This window comes from Lipotes vexillifer, unplaced genomic scaffold (assembly GCF_000442215.2).
Source record: "Lipotes vexillifer unplaced genomic scaffold, Lipotes_vexillifer_v1.1 scaffold59, whole genome shotgun sequence".
Lineage (NCBI taxonomy): Eukaryota > Metazoa > Chordata > Mammalia > Artiodactyla > Lipotidae > Lipotes > Lipotes vexillifer.
In genome coordinates, this window is record NW_006791208.1 from 1235716 (window position 1) to 1251197 (window position 15482).

Genomic DNA, 15482 nt, shown 5'->3' on the forward strand with positions numbered 1-15482 from the left:
ATCCCCCAAATCAAGGCATAATTTAAATACAGAAAATTGCACAAATCTTAAAGAGACTGATAAATTTTTACATGTATACACTGGTACACATATACCACCATTCAAGTCAAATAAAGAATATGTCCCTCTCTCCAGAAAATACCCTGATACCCACTTTTTCCCAGTCAGTACTAAGCCCTCACCCCAGATCAGTCTTGTCTGTTCTTAGACTTGATCTAAATGGAATCATACGCTTTGTACTCTCTTGTATAAAGCTGCCTCCTCTCAGCAGGATCCTGAGATTCAGCCAGGCTGTGTGTGTCAGCTCATTTCTTTCATTTCGGGATACTATCCCATTGTGTAGATCTGTGACAATTTCTACATTCTCCTGTTGACAGGCATCTGGGCTGTTTCTAATTCTGGCTTTTATTAATAAAGCTGTAATGAACATACTTGTACAAATATTTCTGTGGACATACGCACTCATCTCTCTTGGGTATACACCTAAGAGTAAAGCTGCTGGATCACAGGGTGAGTGTGGGTCTTATTTTATAGGGAATTGCCAAACTGTTGTTTGGAGTGGTGGAAACGTTTCACACGGCCACCATCAATGCAGGAGGGCCAGCTGCTTCAGATCCTTGCCAGCACTCGGTTTTCAGTTGTTTTACATTTTACTTTTGCTGAGAGGGTATGTGTGTGTGTAGTTTTAATTAGTATTTCCCTGATGACTGATAACATTGAACTTTCCATCTATTGATTGGCCATTTGAATATAACCTCTTGTGAAGTGCCAATTCAAGTCTTGCTTCTGCTTTCAAAAATTGGGGTTTTCTGGGACTTCCCTGGCGGTCCAGTGGTTAAGACTCCGTCCTTCCACTGCAACAGGAACAGGTTCAATCCCTGGTCAGGGAACTAAGATGCTGTATGCCGTGTGGTGCAGCCAAAAATAAATAAATTAAATTAAATTAAATTAAAAAATTCAGGTTCCCCCCCCTTACTGATTTACAAGAACTGTGTCCTATATTCTGGACATGAGAGTCCTTTATCAGACAAATGAAGTGTGACTATTTGCTCCCACTGTGTGACCTGCTTTTTCATTTTTGTAATGGTGTCTTCTGATGAGCAGTCAGGCTCTTCTAAAATTTCATTATTAATTCATGTCCCTTCCCTGCTCAAAATCTCAATGGCTCCACATTCCCCAAGAGTGGGATGCCCTCTGGAAAGCAGACTCAGCTGTTTGTCCTTCCTACAGCACAGGCTATGATCCGATGGCCTTAGCTAGGACTCTCCCTCCACCGCTCACTGTTATCTTGGGCGACGCTGCTGCATGGTTGCTGTGAGGATGAAATACAAGGCAATCCACAGAAAGAACTTGGAACAGTGCTGGAAGGCAAAAGCAGTCACTACGTGCAAGGTACTTTTACTAGCACCGTCTGGACTTTCAAACAGAACCTCAGCTTCTGAACAAGCCTGAACGCTGCCACCTGGACGTGCTGAGCTCGTTGCCCTTGACTCTCTAAACCCTACTCAAATTTAAGGACCAGAACAAACCACACCTTTCTTCACAGTCCCCCCAGCCAAGTCCAAAGTGACATATTCCTCCAGATTTCCCACTGTACTCACTGTCCTTGCCATTCCTGTGACAGTTGGCACTGCGCCCCATGGCATTGGCTATGTTTTCACAGATTAGTGACCTACGACACATCTAAACCGTGGGATCCCTGAGCACAGACCCACTGCCTTGCAGTTCCTGACGCTCCCCCGCAGGTCTGACAGTTTGGTACTCAGGAGCCACTCAACTAATTTCTTAGTTTGGTGTACTATCAATTCTAGAAGGTACCAAGTGACTTAAGTGCTAATCAAATTCAGAACAAGCAAGTCACTTCATAAAATTCTACTAATGAAGTCTGTGCCAGGTAAAGTACCTACAAATTCTTCTGTGTCATTTTGCATGTGAGAAACAGGATCGCTCAGTGCATGCCCTACACAGCTGTAATTTTACAATCTTCTACGATGAAAACGTAACGCGTGTTACCTGTACAATTAAAAACGCATTAGTTACGAGGCTGGTGCGTGCTGAACTTAGTGCCAGACGAATGCCTGTCATGTGGAGTACTCCCGGAGATCTAGCTCCAGGGGACCTCTCATTCTGGAGGAAGCTGTGTACCCAGAGGGGGAGGGAGAGGACATTCAATGCAGAGGGAGGCAGGCTTGCGTTCCAGGCTCACCTGTGCCCTCCCCAGTAGAGGCTCTACTTCTTTGTTATGCTCGATGGCGGTTTCGAAGGACTGAAGGAAATTTGACACGATAGGATCCACCACTTTCTTGTTGGTCTTGTATTTCTCATGGATTATCTTCAGTAACCCACATTTCTTTACAGTACCTGTAAGAGTTAATTTATTTTACCACGGTTGGAAAAATCAGGTTCTTGGTTAGGCTGGGCTGAGGCTGCGGGCTAGGGAATGCAGTTACAGAAACTGCCACCACAATGAAAGATGAGAGGTGCATTCCACTCACCATTAAAGGCGCCACAATGATGGCACATGTTCTTCTTCCGGCATTTATCAGAGATTTTCTTCTTCAGCCCTCGCTTCTGGAGGTAAGTCAGGCCGGGCCTCTTTAGATAATCCAGAAACTGCTTCTTCTCCTCCTGGGACAGCATGATGTGGCAGCAGGTTTTACAGATCATCTTTTTAAAATTAAACAAAACAGATAAAAGGATAAGAGAGGATGACAAAGTCTTTTCTTTCAATTCCTTTAAAACAAACTTTTTTGATATGATCTCCTGAGCTTTGGCCAGTAACAGATTTTTTTCTAAGTCTCTTCTTTTTTAAAAGAGCCACCACCCCCCGCCCTTGCCCAGGACACTTAGCTACAATGTACAGATCTACATGAAGACACGCAAAGGCAGCCCATGTTCACCAGAATGCTGGCCATAGTCAGAGCCAGCTGGTGGCGTTTTTGTTAACTAGTTATTTTTTCTTTTTTATGCTGTTCTGTACTGCTTGAATTACTAATATTTTTTACAATGCATATCTACCACCGACTCAAGGAAAACCCAGGAAAAAGAATTTTTAAGCAATTTAACTTATCGCAAGATGAAATATTGTTTTTAGTATAAAAATGTTCTCTACATGTATCTCCCACCACTCATCATTCCCAAGCTCACTCTAATGTCCCTAGATCAATAACTCCCAGGTTTATACCTTGGAGATGAACACATACATGCTTACCTGTAAGATGCCTATGACTGCTCGGAAGTACCCCACATGAAAACATGGCAATTCCAAGTCAATGTACCCGTAGTGGCCCAGACAGTCAGCCAAGTTCTTCCCACAGGTTTCACAAGGACGGTCCTTCTCACTCGTACCCTGTGGATAAAAGCACACCACAATCAATGGAGACCAGTGGACAGGAAAGTGGGACCAGTGCTCACAGGTGACCGGGGACTCAGAGTCAGAATCACCTGGGAAACTGCAGGGTATTCACATCTGCCTGACCAAAGGAGGCTGGAGTCCCTGAGAGGCGCAGGGGAATGGGGGAGGTGGAAGGAAGCCCTTGTTTCTTCCTCTTTGGTAAGTCACCAGTTTCATCAGCAAGTCAAAACACACGGAACCAGGAAGGGCAGGGGTCTTACCATCCTGTGGTCAAGCACCCCATATAGCAGTGGGGCATGGTTGTTGTCCTGGCTATACAGGTTCTTACTCACAACCTGGATGTGAGCCTGCTGGCGCATCTCCTCAGCTGACTTCATTCCAAAACAGATGTGGCTTCTGGAATGGAAAGAGATGGGGAACAGTTACATCAAAACCACTTACCAAAAATAGCATTTATGCATATGACCCACCATAAGCAACCTTACCCTTCCAATTCCCTATAGGCTCTGCTCTCTCATTATTAAATGTCACTTCATCCTGCTGACTCGTTCCCTCTTAAGTTTCTTTTGTGGTCTCCTCTACTGCTTTCTCTTGAATATTGGCATCTCTCCCTACCTAGGGTTACAACCCTCGAACTTTTTTCATTCTACACATTCTTTCTGAGTGGTGTCTGTCTAATCTCTAGCTGCAGGCCAGCTACCTCTGCTCACCTGGAGACCACACAGATATTTCTTCTGGACAGTTAACAGGCACCTCAAACTCAGCACATATAAAACAAAGCCCAGAACTTTCTCTCCCAAATCTGTTCCTTGTTCATTTTCCAAAAAAGCCTGGGGGTTTACGTATGATGTGCCGGGCACCATCCTGAGGGGCTGAGGATACAGATTAGATAAGACAGGGAATTCCCTGCCAACATGGGGCTCAATTTCAGGGAGGGCAAGACAGAGAATAAACAAATAGATACACAAAAGTGAATAGATGCAGGGAAGGAAAATGACGTGAAGCGGGAGAGGAGAGTCTGAGGAGACTATGTCGTGTGGCCAGAAAGTCTGGAAAATTGACATTTCCGCTGAATTCTGAATAAGAGGGAGCCAGCGGTAAGATTGCCCAAGCAAGACATTCTGTGTGTCAATCTCATTTCTCCCTTACCCATCCCTACCAATCCTGTCAATTTCACACCCCTCAAACTGAGAGAATGGCCATCATCAAAACGTCTACAAATAATAAATGCCGGAGAGGGTGTGGAGAAAAAGGAACCCTCCTGCACTGTTGGTGGGAATGTAAATTGGTACAGCCACTATAGAGAACAGTATGGAGGTTCCTTAAAAAACTAAAAATAGAGCTACATATGATCCTGCCATCCCACTCCTGGGCATATATCCGGAGAAAACTATAATTTGAAAAGCTACATGCACCCCAATGTTCACTGCAGCACTATTTACAATAGCCAAGACATAGAAGCAACCTAAATGTCCATTAACAGATGAATGGATGAAGATGTGCTGTAGATACATATAGATATATGCATACATATAAATATATATATATATATACATATATATACACAAACACACCCACACAGTGAAACACTAGCCATAAAAAAGAAAGAAATAATGCCATTTGCAGCAACACGGATGGATCTAGAGATTATCCTAAGTGAAGTAAGCCAGACAGAGAAAGACAAATATCACATGATACTGCTTATATGTGGGGGAAAAAAACAGATACAAATAAACTTATTTACCAAATAGAAATAGGACTTTCCTGGTGGGGCATTGGTTAAGAATCCGCCTGCCAATGCAGGGGACACAGGTTTGAGCCCTGGTCCAGGAAGATCCCACATGCCGCAGGGCAACTAAGCCCGTGCGCCACAACTACTGAGCCTATGCTCCAGAGCCCGCAAGCCACAACTACTGAAGCCCATGCGCCTAGAGCCCGTGAGCCACAACAACTGAGCCTGCGCTCTAGAGCTCATGAGCCACAACTACTGAGCCCGCGTGCTGCAACTACTGAAGCTTGTGTGCCTTGAGCCCGTGCTCCGCAACATGAGAAGCCACAGCAATGAGTAGCCCGCGCACTGCAACACAGTAGCCCCTGCTGGACGCAACTAGAGAAAGCCCACGTGCAGCAACAAAGACCCAATGCAGCCAAAAATAAATAAATAAATAAATTTATTAAAAAAACAAAACAGAAATAGACCCACAGACATGGAAAACAAACTTATGGTTCCCAAAGGGAAAGGGGGGAGGAAAGGGATAAATTAGGAGTTTGAGATTAAAGTATACACATTCTATATATAAAATAGATAACCAACAAGAACCTACTGTATAGCACAGGGAACTATACTCAACATTTTGTAATAACCAATAAGAGAAAAGAATCTACAGGAGAATATATATATAAAATTGAATCACTGTGCTGTACACCTGAATATAACACAACATTGTAAATCAACTATACTTCAATTAAAGAAAAAAAAAGATTCCTCACTGCCTGCAAGATGGCTCTGAAACAAAGCTTCAAATCTGCTTCCTTCTCATCACTATACTTTCTCCCTCCTGTAAGCTCCTGGAAGAAGGCTGTTCTGCCTGAACCCCTTGCCCACCTCTGCTTTCAGAACCCCCTATGCCTACCCTTGCCCTCGCACTTGTCCTATCCAACGTTGACTTGTCTACCTTCTCCAGGTAGACTAGGCAGTAAGGTCTTACTCATGTCATATCTTCATGTCCATCAACGGGGCCAGAACACAGTACCTTCCTCACTAAGCATCTACTGCAAGAATGATTGATTTGTTTCTCTACTGGAAGGTCTAAGGGGGAGGTTGTGGCGTACTAAATTAGCTCTGAAGAAGGTCCAGAATAACAGCCTCATTTCTGAGACTGCTATCCATCTGCCTGTGATACAGCTTTCTAGCTGGCAACTCCATTCTTTTGGTCAGCAAATACTACCTCCGTGTCATGTGCTCTACAGCAAAATGGGTCCCCGCCCCAGGTTGCTCCCATTCATTGCAATGACCAAAGATTCGCTGAAAGGGGTCATCGTCTCACCTCAGGAGAACTCGAGCTTCGGCCCATGGTGCACGGATCGCCAAAGTTCCCACCACATCCCCCAGGTTCCCACCACATCCCCCCTTCTCCACCCAAGGAACCACCCCTGGCCTGGGTTCCCCAGGTCGTGAAAGCCCTCTGCCCGATCAATATCCATTAATCTAACCTGATACTCCTGAGCTGTGCCCACACCTCCCACTGATTCCTGGCCCTTCCCTTCCAACCGACCTCACCTCTGACCCTTCCCTGACCTCGGACCCCTCTGCCCCTAATTTCTCTGCCCTTCGGGGAGTTTTGCTCCATCTTACATTTTCTTGGCCACATCCGTCTCCCGGAACTGCTCCTTCACCATGGTGACGGCTGCCGGGGCTCTCTCCTCGAGACTTAGATTAGAAATACGATGCTCACAGCACCCCCCCGGGACTAACTTGACTGGTTGCTAACACATCCCCGGCATTTTTTCGGCCACCGTAGCTCGCCCCACGTGCCCGCCTCCACTTCCGCTACTCGCCGGCGCTTCTGTCTGTTAAGAGAGGCTTCGAACACGCCTTTTTACGCCTTCTCTCTACACTGCCATCTGGCGGCACCTCCTTGAAACTGTACCGAAACCTTCACGGTGTCTTCAAAGTCCGGTTTCCGGTCCATTTCTTCTTGTCACCTGACACCTGCAAAGAAACTACAACCCCCTGCCTCAAAACTTTTAGAAAACCAGAGAGCCAAAAATTGCATACAATGGAAAATCGTCTTACCAACATCAATACCATCTTAATTAAGAGCCTTTAATTATTTAAGGAAAGGTGGAGGCTAAAATGAACCTGCCCAAGGAACAGAGGACTTCATCTAGATTATCAAGAAAGGAAGTAAACAGGGCAGAAAACACGGCCATGCATGCACCTCCAGTTCACAAAGTTATTTTGAAAAAGAAGAAGAATTAAACTTATATTATTGATTACAAAAACAGAAGATGAAAATCTGTGAGTTTAGTGTGAAAAGTGAGCCATGCTGAGCTAGGGAAACAAGATGAAGGGAGAATAGGAAGCGATTATTCATGCACTGAGGAAATACATTTCTTATCTCACACCTCACACCCTGTGGGAGGTGATCCTAGTGTGACATCTTAGCGCATGATACTAGAGAGAAAACCATTCCACCATAGGACTCAGTGCTACAGAACCTGAAACTTACTTCTTTACTATCTGTGAGAAACTCTAAACAGAACCCAATAAAGTGGCTCAACACTTTTGAATTTTAAGGGATGCTGCCTTCGGACTTTATGGATCCCCACTAGTAAAACATATGTCACAGACAGAAAGCAAAGCAAACCAGATTTTCCTATTTCAGCAGTTAATATGTCTTTGAAGATTTGGTGAGTGATTTTCATTATCTAGAAGTTAAAAACAAAGGTTCTGGAACCACAGTATCCATGGGTGTTTAGGGACTACTGCTTAAAAGTTGAGCGACCTTGGGAAAGTTCCTTAACCTCGTGCTGTCATAGTTTCCCCATCTATAAAACGGATAAGTAATATGTACCCTAATTCTTAGAGTTGGTGGGAAGGTTAAATGGCAAAATAAGGGTAAAAGTACTCAGAAAGTAACAGACACATAGCAGCGCTCTCAAAAGCCTGCAACCTGATTTGTCGGTCTCTGAACCTGCATGCTTATGTTCTTTATTGTTACACGTATGTCTCACTGTAAACTAACAAATTTCTGTATCAAGCAGATACTTATTAAAAGCTCACTTTTGTGGGGATTAAGATTTTTCAGAAAAAGACAAATTAAAGAATTTTTAATTTTTAATTAGAAAATCAGATTCTCTAAGCTCAGAAAAAATAAATTAATTAAATAGCAATAAATTAAAACGGTCAGTTTTGCGTACTTGAAATAAAAGTTTGAGTCCGGGTTTCTGCAGTTTCCCTAGCAGTAAAATGAGGAGGCTGGTCGAGAGGACCTCCAAGGATGCCTTCGAGCTTTACCAACCTCCAACGCGGGTGGAGGGGAATTAACTTTAATCCGGTTTACCGGAATTTTAAGCAGAGACAGTTCAAGATAATGAATTGAAGTGGAACACGTGCTTGCGTAAACCTGGTGGGCCCAAACTGTTCCCCCTCCGGATTGGCCGTTCACGTTCCGGGGGTGTGGCGAAAGAGCGAAGAAACCAGGTCTTATACCCTTTCAATCAGGCATTAGCGCGGTCGGCCTCGCGGTCTGGCCACGCCCCCACGCCGGCGTCTCCCGGGGTCCTTCCGTGAGCGTTGATATGATTGGCCGGCGGAAGATAGTTCTCCAGGGATCATCCAACGCATATCTGGGCCATCCTCCGTCCCCTGTTCCCGCCGTTAGCACTACGGCCGCCCGAAGCCCGATTGCTCTTCCCTGGCCGTGTCTGACGTAGGCCGGTTGCCGATGGCCGGGGAGCCGCCGGCGGGGAGTCCGGGCTGCGCTGTCGACCCAGACATGCCGGGCTTCGGAGTCCTCGGAATGGGGACTACGGGAGCGGCTGCTGCGTTTGTCGGCTTCGTGGAGTCTAGTGGGTGGGGTGGGGTGGGGTGGGGTAGCGTGAGGAGAGACACATCGCACTTGAACGCTTAATTTGGGGTAGGCGGTTCGCCGGTGAAGGCAGCCCAGGAGAAGAGGGTGTTGGCAGCGCCCGGGCGTGTTGCGACGACTGAAACCGTTCCCACGTGTAAGCTAGAATATTGTCAGCCGAATGGATCCTCTTGTTTCACAGGGGGGAAACAGGCCCCGGGAAGAGGAGCCACTTTAAGGCTTGCCCTGTCATGGTTAGTTCCTTAGAAGGATCACCTGTTTTTAACCCCAGTCTTATCAGCGAGCTCTTTTTTCCTTGACCCTTACTTTCAAGGATTGAATATTGCTGAAGTGAACTTAGTGTGGTGTGGTTTTTCAGACTGCAGTCGAAAATTAGTTAATAGTCAGTGTAAGCACGCTGAATGCCCACATTCCTTGGTAGTCACTCATAGTGGAAAAGAGCAACGGGGCCATTCAGAAGGGGGTGCAGTTTTTTTTGTGGGGTGTAGCGTTGGTCATTCAAGAAGGGTAGTTTACAAGGAGGTGGTGCAATGCTTGTCACATCTGTGCAGGATGCAATAAACAGGGTGCCGTGACAATAACAGTGATAGAGTCACAGCTTTACTCCAGAGAAGTAGGCTTTAACTGGGGGTGATTTTTGCCTCTGAGGGGCCAGTTGACAAAATCTGGATACATTCTTGGTCACAACTGGGAAGCGCAGGTGCTACCGGCATCAAGTGGTTAGAGGTCAAAGATGCGGCTACACAGTCTAGAATGCACTGGACAGTCCCCACAGCACAGAAGTAGCTGGACCAAAATATCAGAGGTTTGAGAAACCTTGCTGCAGAGTGATTTCTGTAATGAAGTAAGGCGTTTCCAGGTTTAAAATCTTGACAGATTCAGAATGTGGCTGTTGAGTGTTTTCTTGATGCTGTTTTTGTGATGGGGTGACCTGTGAGTTAGGCACTGTGCTAAGTGGGTTAGGAGGAGATGGGAATTTGTGCATTTTTTTTTCTTTTATTGAGGCTTTCTTGCCACTAACCCATGTGACTCCTGAATATTTGAAATGTGGTTCCTGCAGCTGAGGAGTTGGTTTTTAATGTTGTTTATTTTTAATTAATTATGCACAGATGGATAGCCACAGGGTCTTCTGATTTGGCGATTGCAATTCTAGCTCTTGGAAAATCACAGCGGGTCAAGAGAAGGTTGAATAGTTTTCTTAATGAGTGTTGTTATGTTTTCAGAACGACACGGTAACTATCCGGACAAGGAAGTTCATGACCAACCGACTACTTCAGCGGAAACAAATGGTAAGGAAGGGTACGTCAGAGGTTGGTTGTTGTTCGGTTTTGAAGATGTATTTCATTATAATAAACCCTAAACTTGGTAATCTTTTTAGGTCATCGATGTTCTTCATCCTGGGAAGGCAACAGTACCTAAGACAGAAATTCGGGAAAAGCTAGCCAAAATGTACAAGACCACACCAGATGTCATCTTTGTGTTCGGATTCCGAACCCATTTTGGTGGTGGCAAGACAACTGGCTTTGGCATGATTTACGATTCCTTGGATTACGCAAAGAAGAATGAGCCCAAACACAGGCTTGCAAGAGTAGGTGTCCTATCTGTTCAACAGCTGCTTAAAGACATTTTTTCAGTAACATTGTGTTGTGGGTGCAGTGGAATGAGCAAAAGCAAGCAGTCTGCAGGGGGACAACATACTAAAGAACTCTTAAGGGGTTGAGAGAAAATGTTCTTTGATAAATGCACAGATAGAGTACAGGAGTTCAGAATGGGGTCTTCAGGATTTGAGGAGGTGACATTTGAGCTGGGTCTAGAAGAGCAGGTAAAGCAGTGCTCCTGGAGGTAGGAACTGGAAGTAAGTAGGGGGATGAGTTCAGAAAGGTAGGTTGGCACCAAATTAAGTGACATCTTTATTCCCAAACATCTGAGTTTGGGCTTAACTTCATAGGTTGCCAGGAACCATGAAAGCTTTTGGATCACTTCCTGAGTACCAAGCACTACACAGTGACCTACAGTTGACCGTTGAACCACACGGGTTAGAATTATGAAGGTCCACTTAACGCGCAGATTTTCTTCAGTAGTAAAATTTGTATTACAGCGATCCGAGGTTGGTTGACTGCACAGATGTAAAGGGAAGTGTGGATGTGGAGGGCCAGCTATAAGGTATAATCAGATATTCAACTGTTCAGGGTTGGCACCCATATTCGTGCAGTTGTTCAGGGCTCAACTGTACAGCAGTAGACCGGGCAAACTCCCTAGCTTACATACTAAATTGTGAATGAGCAAGTGGATTGTTACTTTGAAATAGTTCTTGTGTCTGCCCCCTTTTAACTTTTTTTCCTCCTTGCTATTAGGTAAAATCTTTCCATTGAATAGGTATATGGTAGATAGATGCCGCACTCTTTATTTTTTTTTTTCGGTACGCGGGCCTCTCACTGCTGTGGCCTCTCCCGTTGCGGAGCACAGGCTCCGGACATGCAGGCTCAGCGGCCATGGCTCACAGGCCCAGCTGCTCCGCGGCATGTGGGAACTTCCCAGACCGGGGCATGAATCTGTGTCCCCTGCGTCAGCAGGCGGACCCTCACCCACTGCGCCACCAGGGAGGCCCTGCACTCTTTTAATTGGGTGGTCTGGGAGACCTGGCTGAGGTGAAGTGAAGCCGAGTTCCTTGTAAAGATTGGGGAGCATTCCTGTAGGCATCAGGAAGAGCAAATGCAGAAGTGGGCAGAGTGAAAATGAGTAGCTGGATGCTGTCTCCGTGGGGGGTGTAGAGTTCTTGGGAAAGATTCCTCTGTCAGCTATGAGTAGGAAACAGGGAGTTGAAATGGAAGAGACCCTGAAAATGTGGAGAGCTAGCGAACAGTAGGCTCAGAACCATAACAGCATGCACGGAGCGTTGAGTGCACACTTTTCCCATGCTGTTTTCTGTTTGTGCTGTCTCAATTTGATGACCGTTTCTGTTCTAGCACAAACAAGTATTGTTAAATGTATTTGACGAGTTTTGACTTCTGAAGCTGTATTTCTTGAGCTCCAGCCTGGTCACTTTACCTACCGGATTAGTATGTAACGATAAGTTGATGTTTGCTAGTCACCTACGTGAATACGTATATATATTCCTTTCTTTTTCAGCATGGCCTGTACGAGAAGAAAAAGACCTCGAGAAAACAGCGAAAGGAACGCAAGAACAGAATGAAGAAAGTCAGGGGGACTGCAAAGGCCAATGTTGGTGCTGGCAAAAAGGTATAGTTTATCAAGGGAAATACAGAAATGTCAATTCCAGGTTTTTAGTTTGTAGAAAGGTGGGGTTTTGTTTTCTTAATAACCTTTCTTAATGTTTCTTCTTTTCCGACTTCTTCTGGATTACAGAAGGTAACCTGTTTTGAGAAGCCACGTAACGTAGTATCTTAACACCTCAGTAGAGTAGCTTTGCCCACCCCTTGTCAGCTCACAGATTAGCACAACCTGGGGCCACATTGTTTCAGTGTTCGGTAGAGTGATCCTGGTGGGTGCCTTGCAAGTCCTATCAGGAAAGTTTTCATTTTACTGCTAATTACAAAGATTGTTAAAGGGGGAGCAGATCTAGTTTCCCAAGACTTATTTTCTTAAAATTGGCAACTGATGAAGAAGCAGCTGAATCAATGTGGCCCGTGTTATCCTGGCATGCTGGAGAGGTAGCACAGTTCTCCATTGCTTTCCTCTCCAGTTAGTCAGCACTTAAGTGATTTTAATGATGAGCTTTTTACCAGCTTTGCTAGCTAATTGTAAATAGTTGAATGGAATTAAGGTGTTGGGTTGTTAAATTAACAAATAATCAAGTGTTCTGTGAACTTTTTTTTTTTTTTTTTTTTTTTTTGCCTTTTCCCTCTACTTTCTTGGAATTCTTGTTCATCAGAAATGAAGTGTCTAGCAGGTACTGAGATTGTGAGCACGGTGTGGGGATGCATCACCTTCACTAAGTTTGCTTTGATGCTTTGCATGTTGGCTTTCGGAAGAGAGTTTTGTAGTATAGTCTATTATAACACCACTGCTACGGTTTAAAATAGTATATTATGGGCAAAGGAGAAAAACTTTAAATGACGTTTATTTTGGAAACTCAAAAATGCATGTTAAGTTGGGAAGTGCCCCAGTGGAGGAAGGTAGCCGCTTTTAACTGGCACTTGGGAAATGCTGTGTTCCAGAGCTCCACATACCCAGGAAATGGCTTTACTTAACACAGGGCTTGGGAAGGGTTCTCTCATCCAGTCATGAGCAGTCTTTCCCTTGGGGACTCTGGAGATTGGTTGATTCTCTGGCAGCTTTGGTGATAAACTGGTCCAGAAAATCTGGCAAAGCCTCTGTCCCGGGAGCACACACCGAAAGTTGCCTTTTACTGTCTCCTTTACTGTCCCATTGCTTTTTATTAGTTGATCTCCAGCTTTCCACCTGATGCCCTTTGTTTTTAATTTGAAAATTTCCAAGATAATTGAAAATATTCACATCAAAGTCTTTGATAAATACGCTTTTCCCACAGGTACTTAAATACTTTTGCACATCTGAGCAGCCTAAACCAGTAACATGTAAAGTGGGCTGAGAGTGGGTTGGGACTAGTAAGGTTTTGAAACAGTGGTGGTCACCGCTCGAAATGCTTCCTCTCACCGTGACTCCCCGCCAGACCAGGCAGTAAACGTGGTGTTCCTGCTCTGGGCTGTAATCCCATTGACTTCCGGGTGCCATGGAGTTGTAATGGACTGCCAGAGGAACTGCTTGCTGCTTAGTTAGAAGAACCGCTCCCTGTTTGTGAGGCTTAGTATACTTGTTGACAGAAGTTCCAGAAGTTGAAAAACAGTCAATATTTGTGTTCTGATCTACATCTGAAGAACTTTTTTACACATTGTTTTTTTCATTCAGCCTTTGAGTCACGTGTGTTAGTGCTCAGCGGTGACGTGCAGAGTTTAGCCCTGTGGGGACCTGAGCTATCACTATTCCTGCTTCAGGTTGCACTAGTGCATTTCACTAGCACTGCTCTGAAAAGCGGCTGGAAAAGGAATGCATAAATGAGACGTGTATTCTTTGACTCAAATAAAAAAAGGCATAGTAATGTCCTTTGAACTTAGATTTTGGAAATCAGACGTTGGAGTTGCACCTTTTGGGTATAATAGAGTTGTTTTAAATTAAGGAATAGTCTCATGTTTGAAGAGCAATTGAATTTTTTTTACATCAGCTGAGTTCTGCCTTTTTAAATACTAATTCACACTACTTGTGTTGATTGTGAATGGTGGCTTTTAAAGTACTGAACTGAGACAGGTTTTAAAAGACTTGCTTGATCATTTAGAGCTCTCCCCTTGTGGTTAAATTAGACTTCAGTCTGCGATGATTCTCAGGTCGGTTGATGGTGCTAGCGTGCCCAGCACGGTGTTGCTGAGCAAAGCAGAGGTGCCTTCATTTGTAAGTAGGCAGTGGCAGCCTACGAACCATAGTAATCAGGCAGGCTGTTCTCAAAATTGGGTAGAATAAAATCAGTGAGTGTGTCTAGGGAGTGCTCTTTATACAATTGCAAAGAACAAAATAGTCATTAAGGTATCTGATTGCATGCAGATTATTTAGGAGTCTGAAAAGGGACTATTAATGAAATGTTTCTTTTCCCTCTTCCCTCCTTTCCCCCTTCCCTGCCACTGATTCAGTGAGCTGGAGATTGGACAACAGGTATAATTCAAGCTTTTCGTTTAGATTGCTAGACTCCTTGGTTGACAGTCATTAAAAATAGAGCATGTGAAATGATTTAGAAGTATATTTACAAATGCTCTCAAGAGTTGTGCCTCTTAAAAACTAGGAGTGACATGGTTTTGTTGTCAAAGCTTGTTTTTTGTCTCATCCCTAACTTGAATGTTTGTGAGTTTTATATCTTGATGCTTACATTGTTTTAAGATCACACAAACTTAATATGGTCTAGGTTACTAATGTTCGTTCTGCATGAGTGTCATTAATTTTGGGGTTTGTTGAAGACTTTGAACTTTAATTTTTAAAGGCAGTTGCTAACTAAATTTTTCTTTTTCTTTAATTCACAGAAGGAATAAAGACTCTGCAGTGACTGTGTCTGTGGTGATTGTGCAGATTTTTCATGAGAGAGTTAATAAACTAAGACTTTTTACATATCTGGTTGTTTGGAATATATTTGAAGTTTACTGGGAGTGCTGTAAAATTGGTTTGCTGTTTAACAGATTTAGAGTGCTGCCCAAGTTCACATGTTCCATTAAGCATTCAGTGAAAACTTGCTATGTTGGGGTGGTGTTTGTCCTTCCCTTTAATGGCACAAAGGTGTCAGGGTGTAGAGTATTGGCAGCGTGGGAGCATGTAGGGCCAGTCTGGTGTGCTCATGTTAATACTTGGTATTATAGTTGGTCAGTCTCTGAAAGAGACTCTTGAAACCTGAATTCCTTTTTGGTCTTACTAGAACCCCACATAGTCTTTGTTACGGAAAAAAATTTGCTGGCCTTGATAGAAATTAAGTTACTAGATTACATTCTCATCATTTATCTTGAAGTAAACAGGATATC

The 15482-nt window shown here is 44.2% G+C and overlaps 2 protein-coding genes across 2 annotated transcripts in view; one reads left to right on the top strand and one right to left on the bottom strand.

Moving 5' to 3' along the window:
• Nucleotides 1-6848, bottom strand: part of POLR3A (RNA polymerase III subunit A) — a 52146-nt gene extending 45298 nt beyond the window's left edge. Inside the window, exons 1-5 of the mRNA XM_007464207.1 lie at nucleotides 6711-6848; nucleotides 3616-3751; nucleotides 3212-3349; nucleotides 2496-2667; nucleotides 2207-2361 (exon numbers count right to left, since the gene is read on the bottom strand). Coding sequence (XP_007464269.1) covers nucleotides 2207-2361; nucleotides 2496-2667; nucleotides 3212-3349; nucleotides 3616-3751; nucleotides 6711-6754 — 645 coding nt within the window. The 5' untranslated portion in view covers nucleotides 6755-6848. The remainder of the gene's footprint in view (nucleotides 1-2206; nucleotides 2362-2495; nucleotides 2668-3211; nucleotides 3350-3615; nucleotides 3752-6710) is intronic.
• Nucleotides 6849-8327: 1479 nt separating this feature from the next.
• RPS24 (ribosomal protein S24) lies at nucleotides 8328-15069 on the top strand. The gene is made up of 8 exons (XM_007464227.1): nucleotides 8328-8390; nucleotides 8743-8943; nucleotides 10173-10238; nucleotides 10328-10537; nucleotides 12079-12189; nucleotides 12316-12318; nucleotides 14610-14631; nucleotides 14994-15069. The coding sequence occupies exons 1-7, from the start codon at nucleotides 8328-8330 to the stop codon at nucleotides 14610-14612; spliced, it is 657 nt and encodes a 218-aa protein (XP_007464289.1). The 3' UTR covers nucleotides 14613-14631; nucleotides 14994-15069.
• The last annotated feature ends 413 nt before the right edge of the window (nucleotides 15070-15482 follow it).

Bases quoted from the DNA above. Each gene is read 5' to 3' on its own strand.
- RPS24 (XM_007464227.1), top strand. From the start codon at position 8,328: ATGAGGAGGCTGGTCGAGAGGACCTCCAAGGATGCCTTCGAGCTTTAC. The intron at 10,239-10,327 runs GTAAGGAAGGGT...TAATCTTTTTAG, and splicing joins TACTTCAGCGGAAACAAATG to GTCATCGATGTTCTTCATCC. The intron at 10,538-12,078 runs GTAGGTGTCCTA...TTTCTTTTTCAG, and splicing joins CCAAACACAGGCTTGCAAGA to CATGGCCTGTACGAGAAGAA.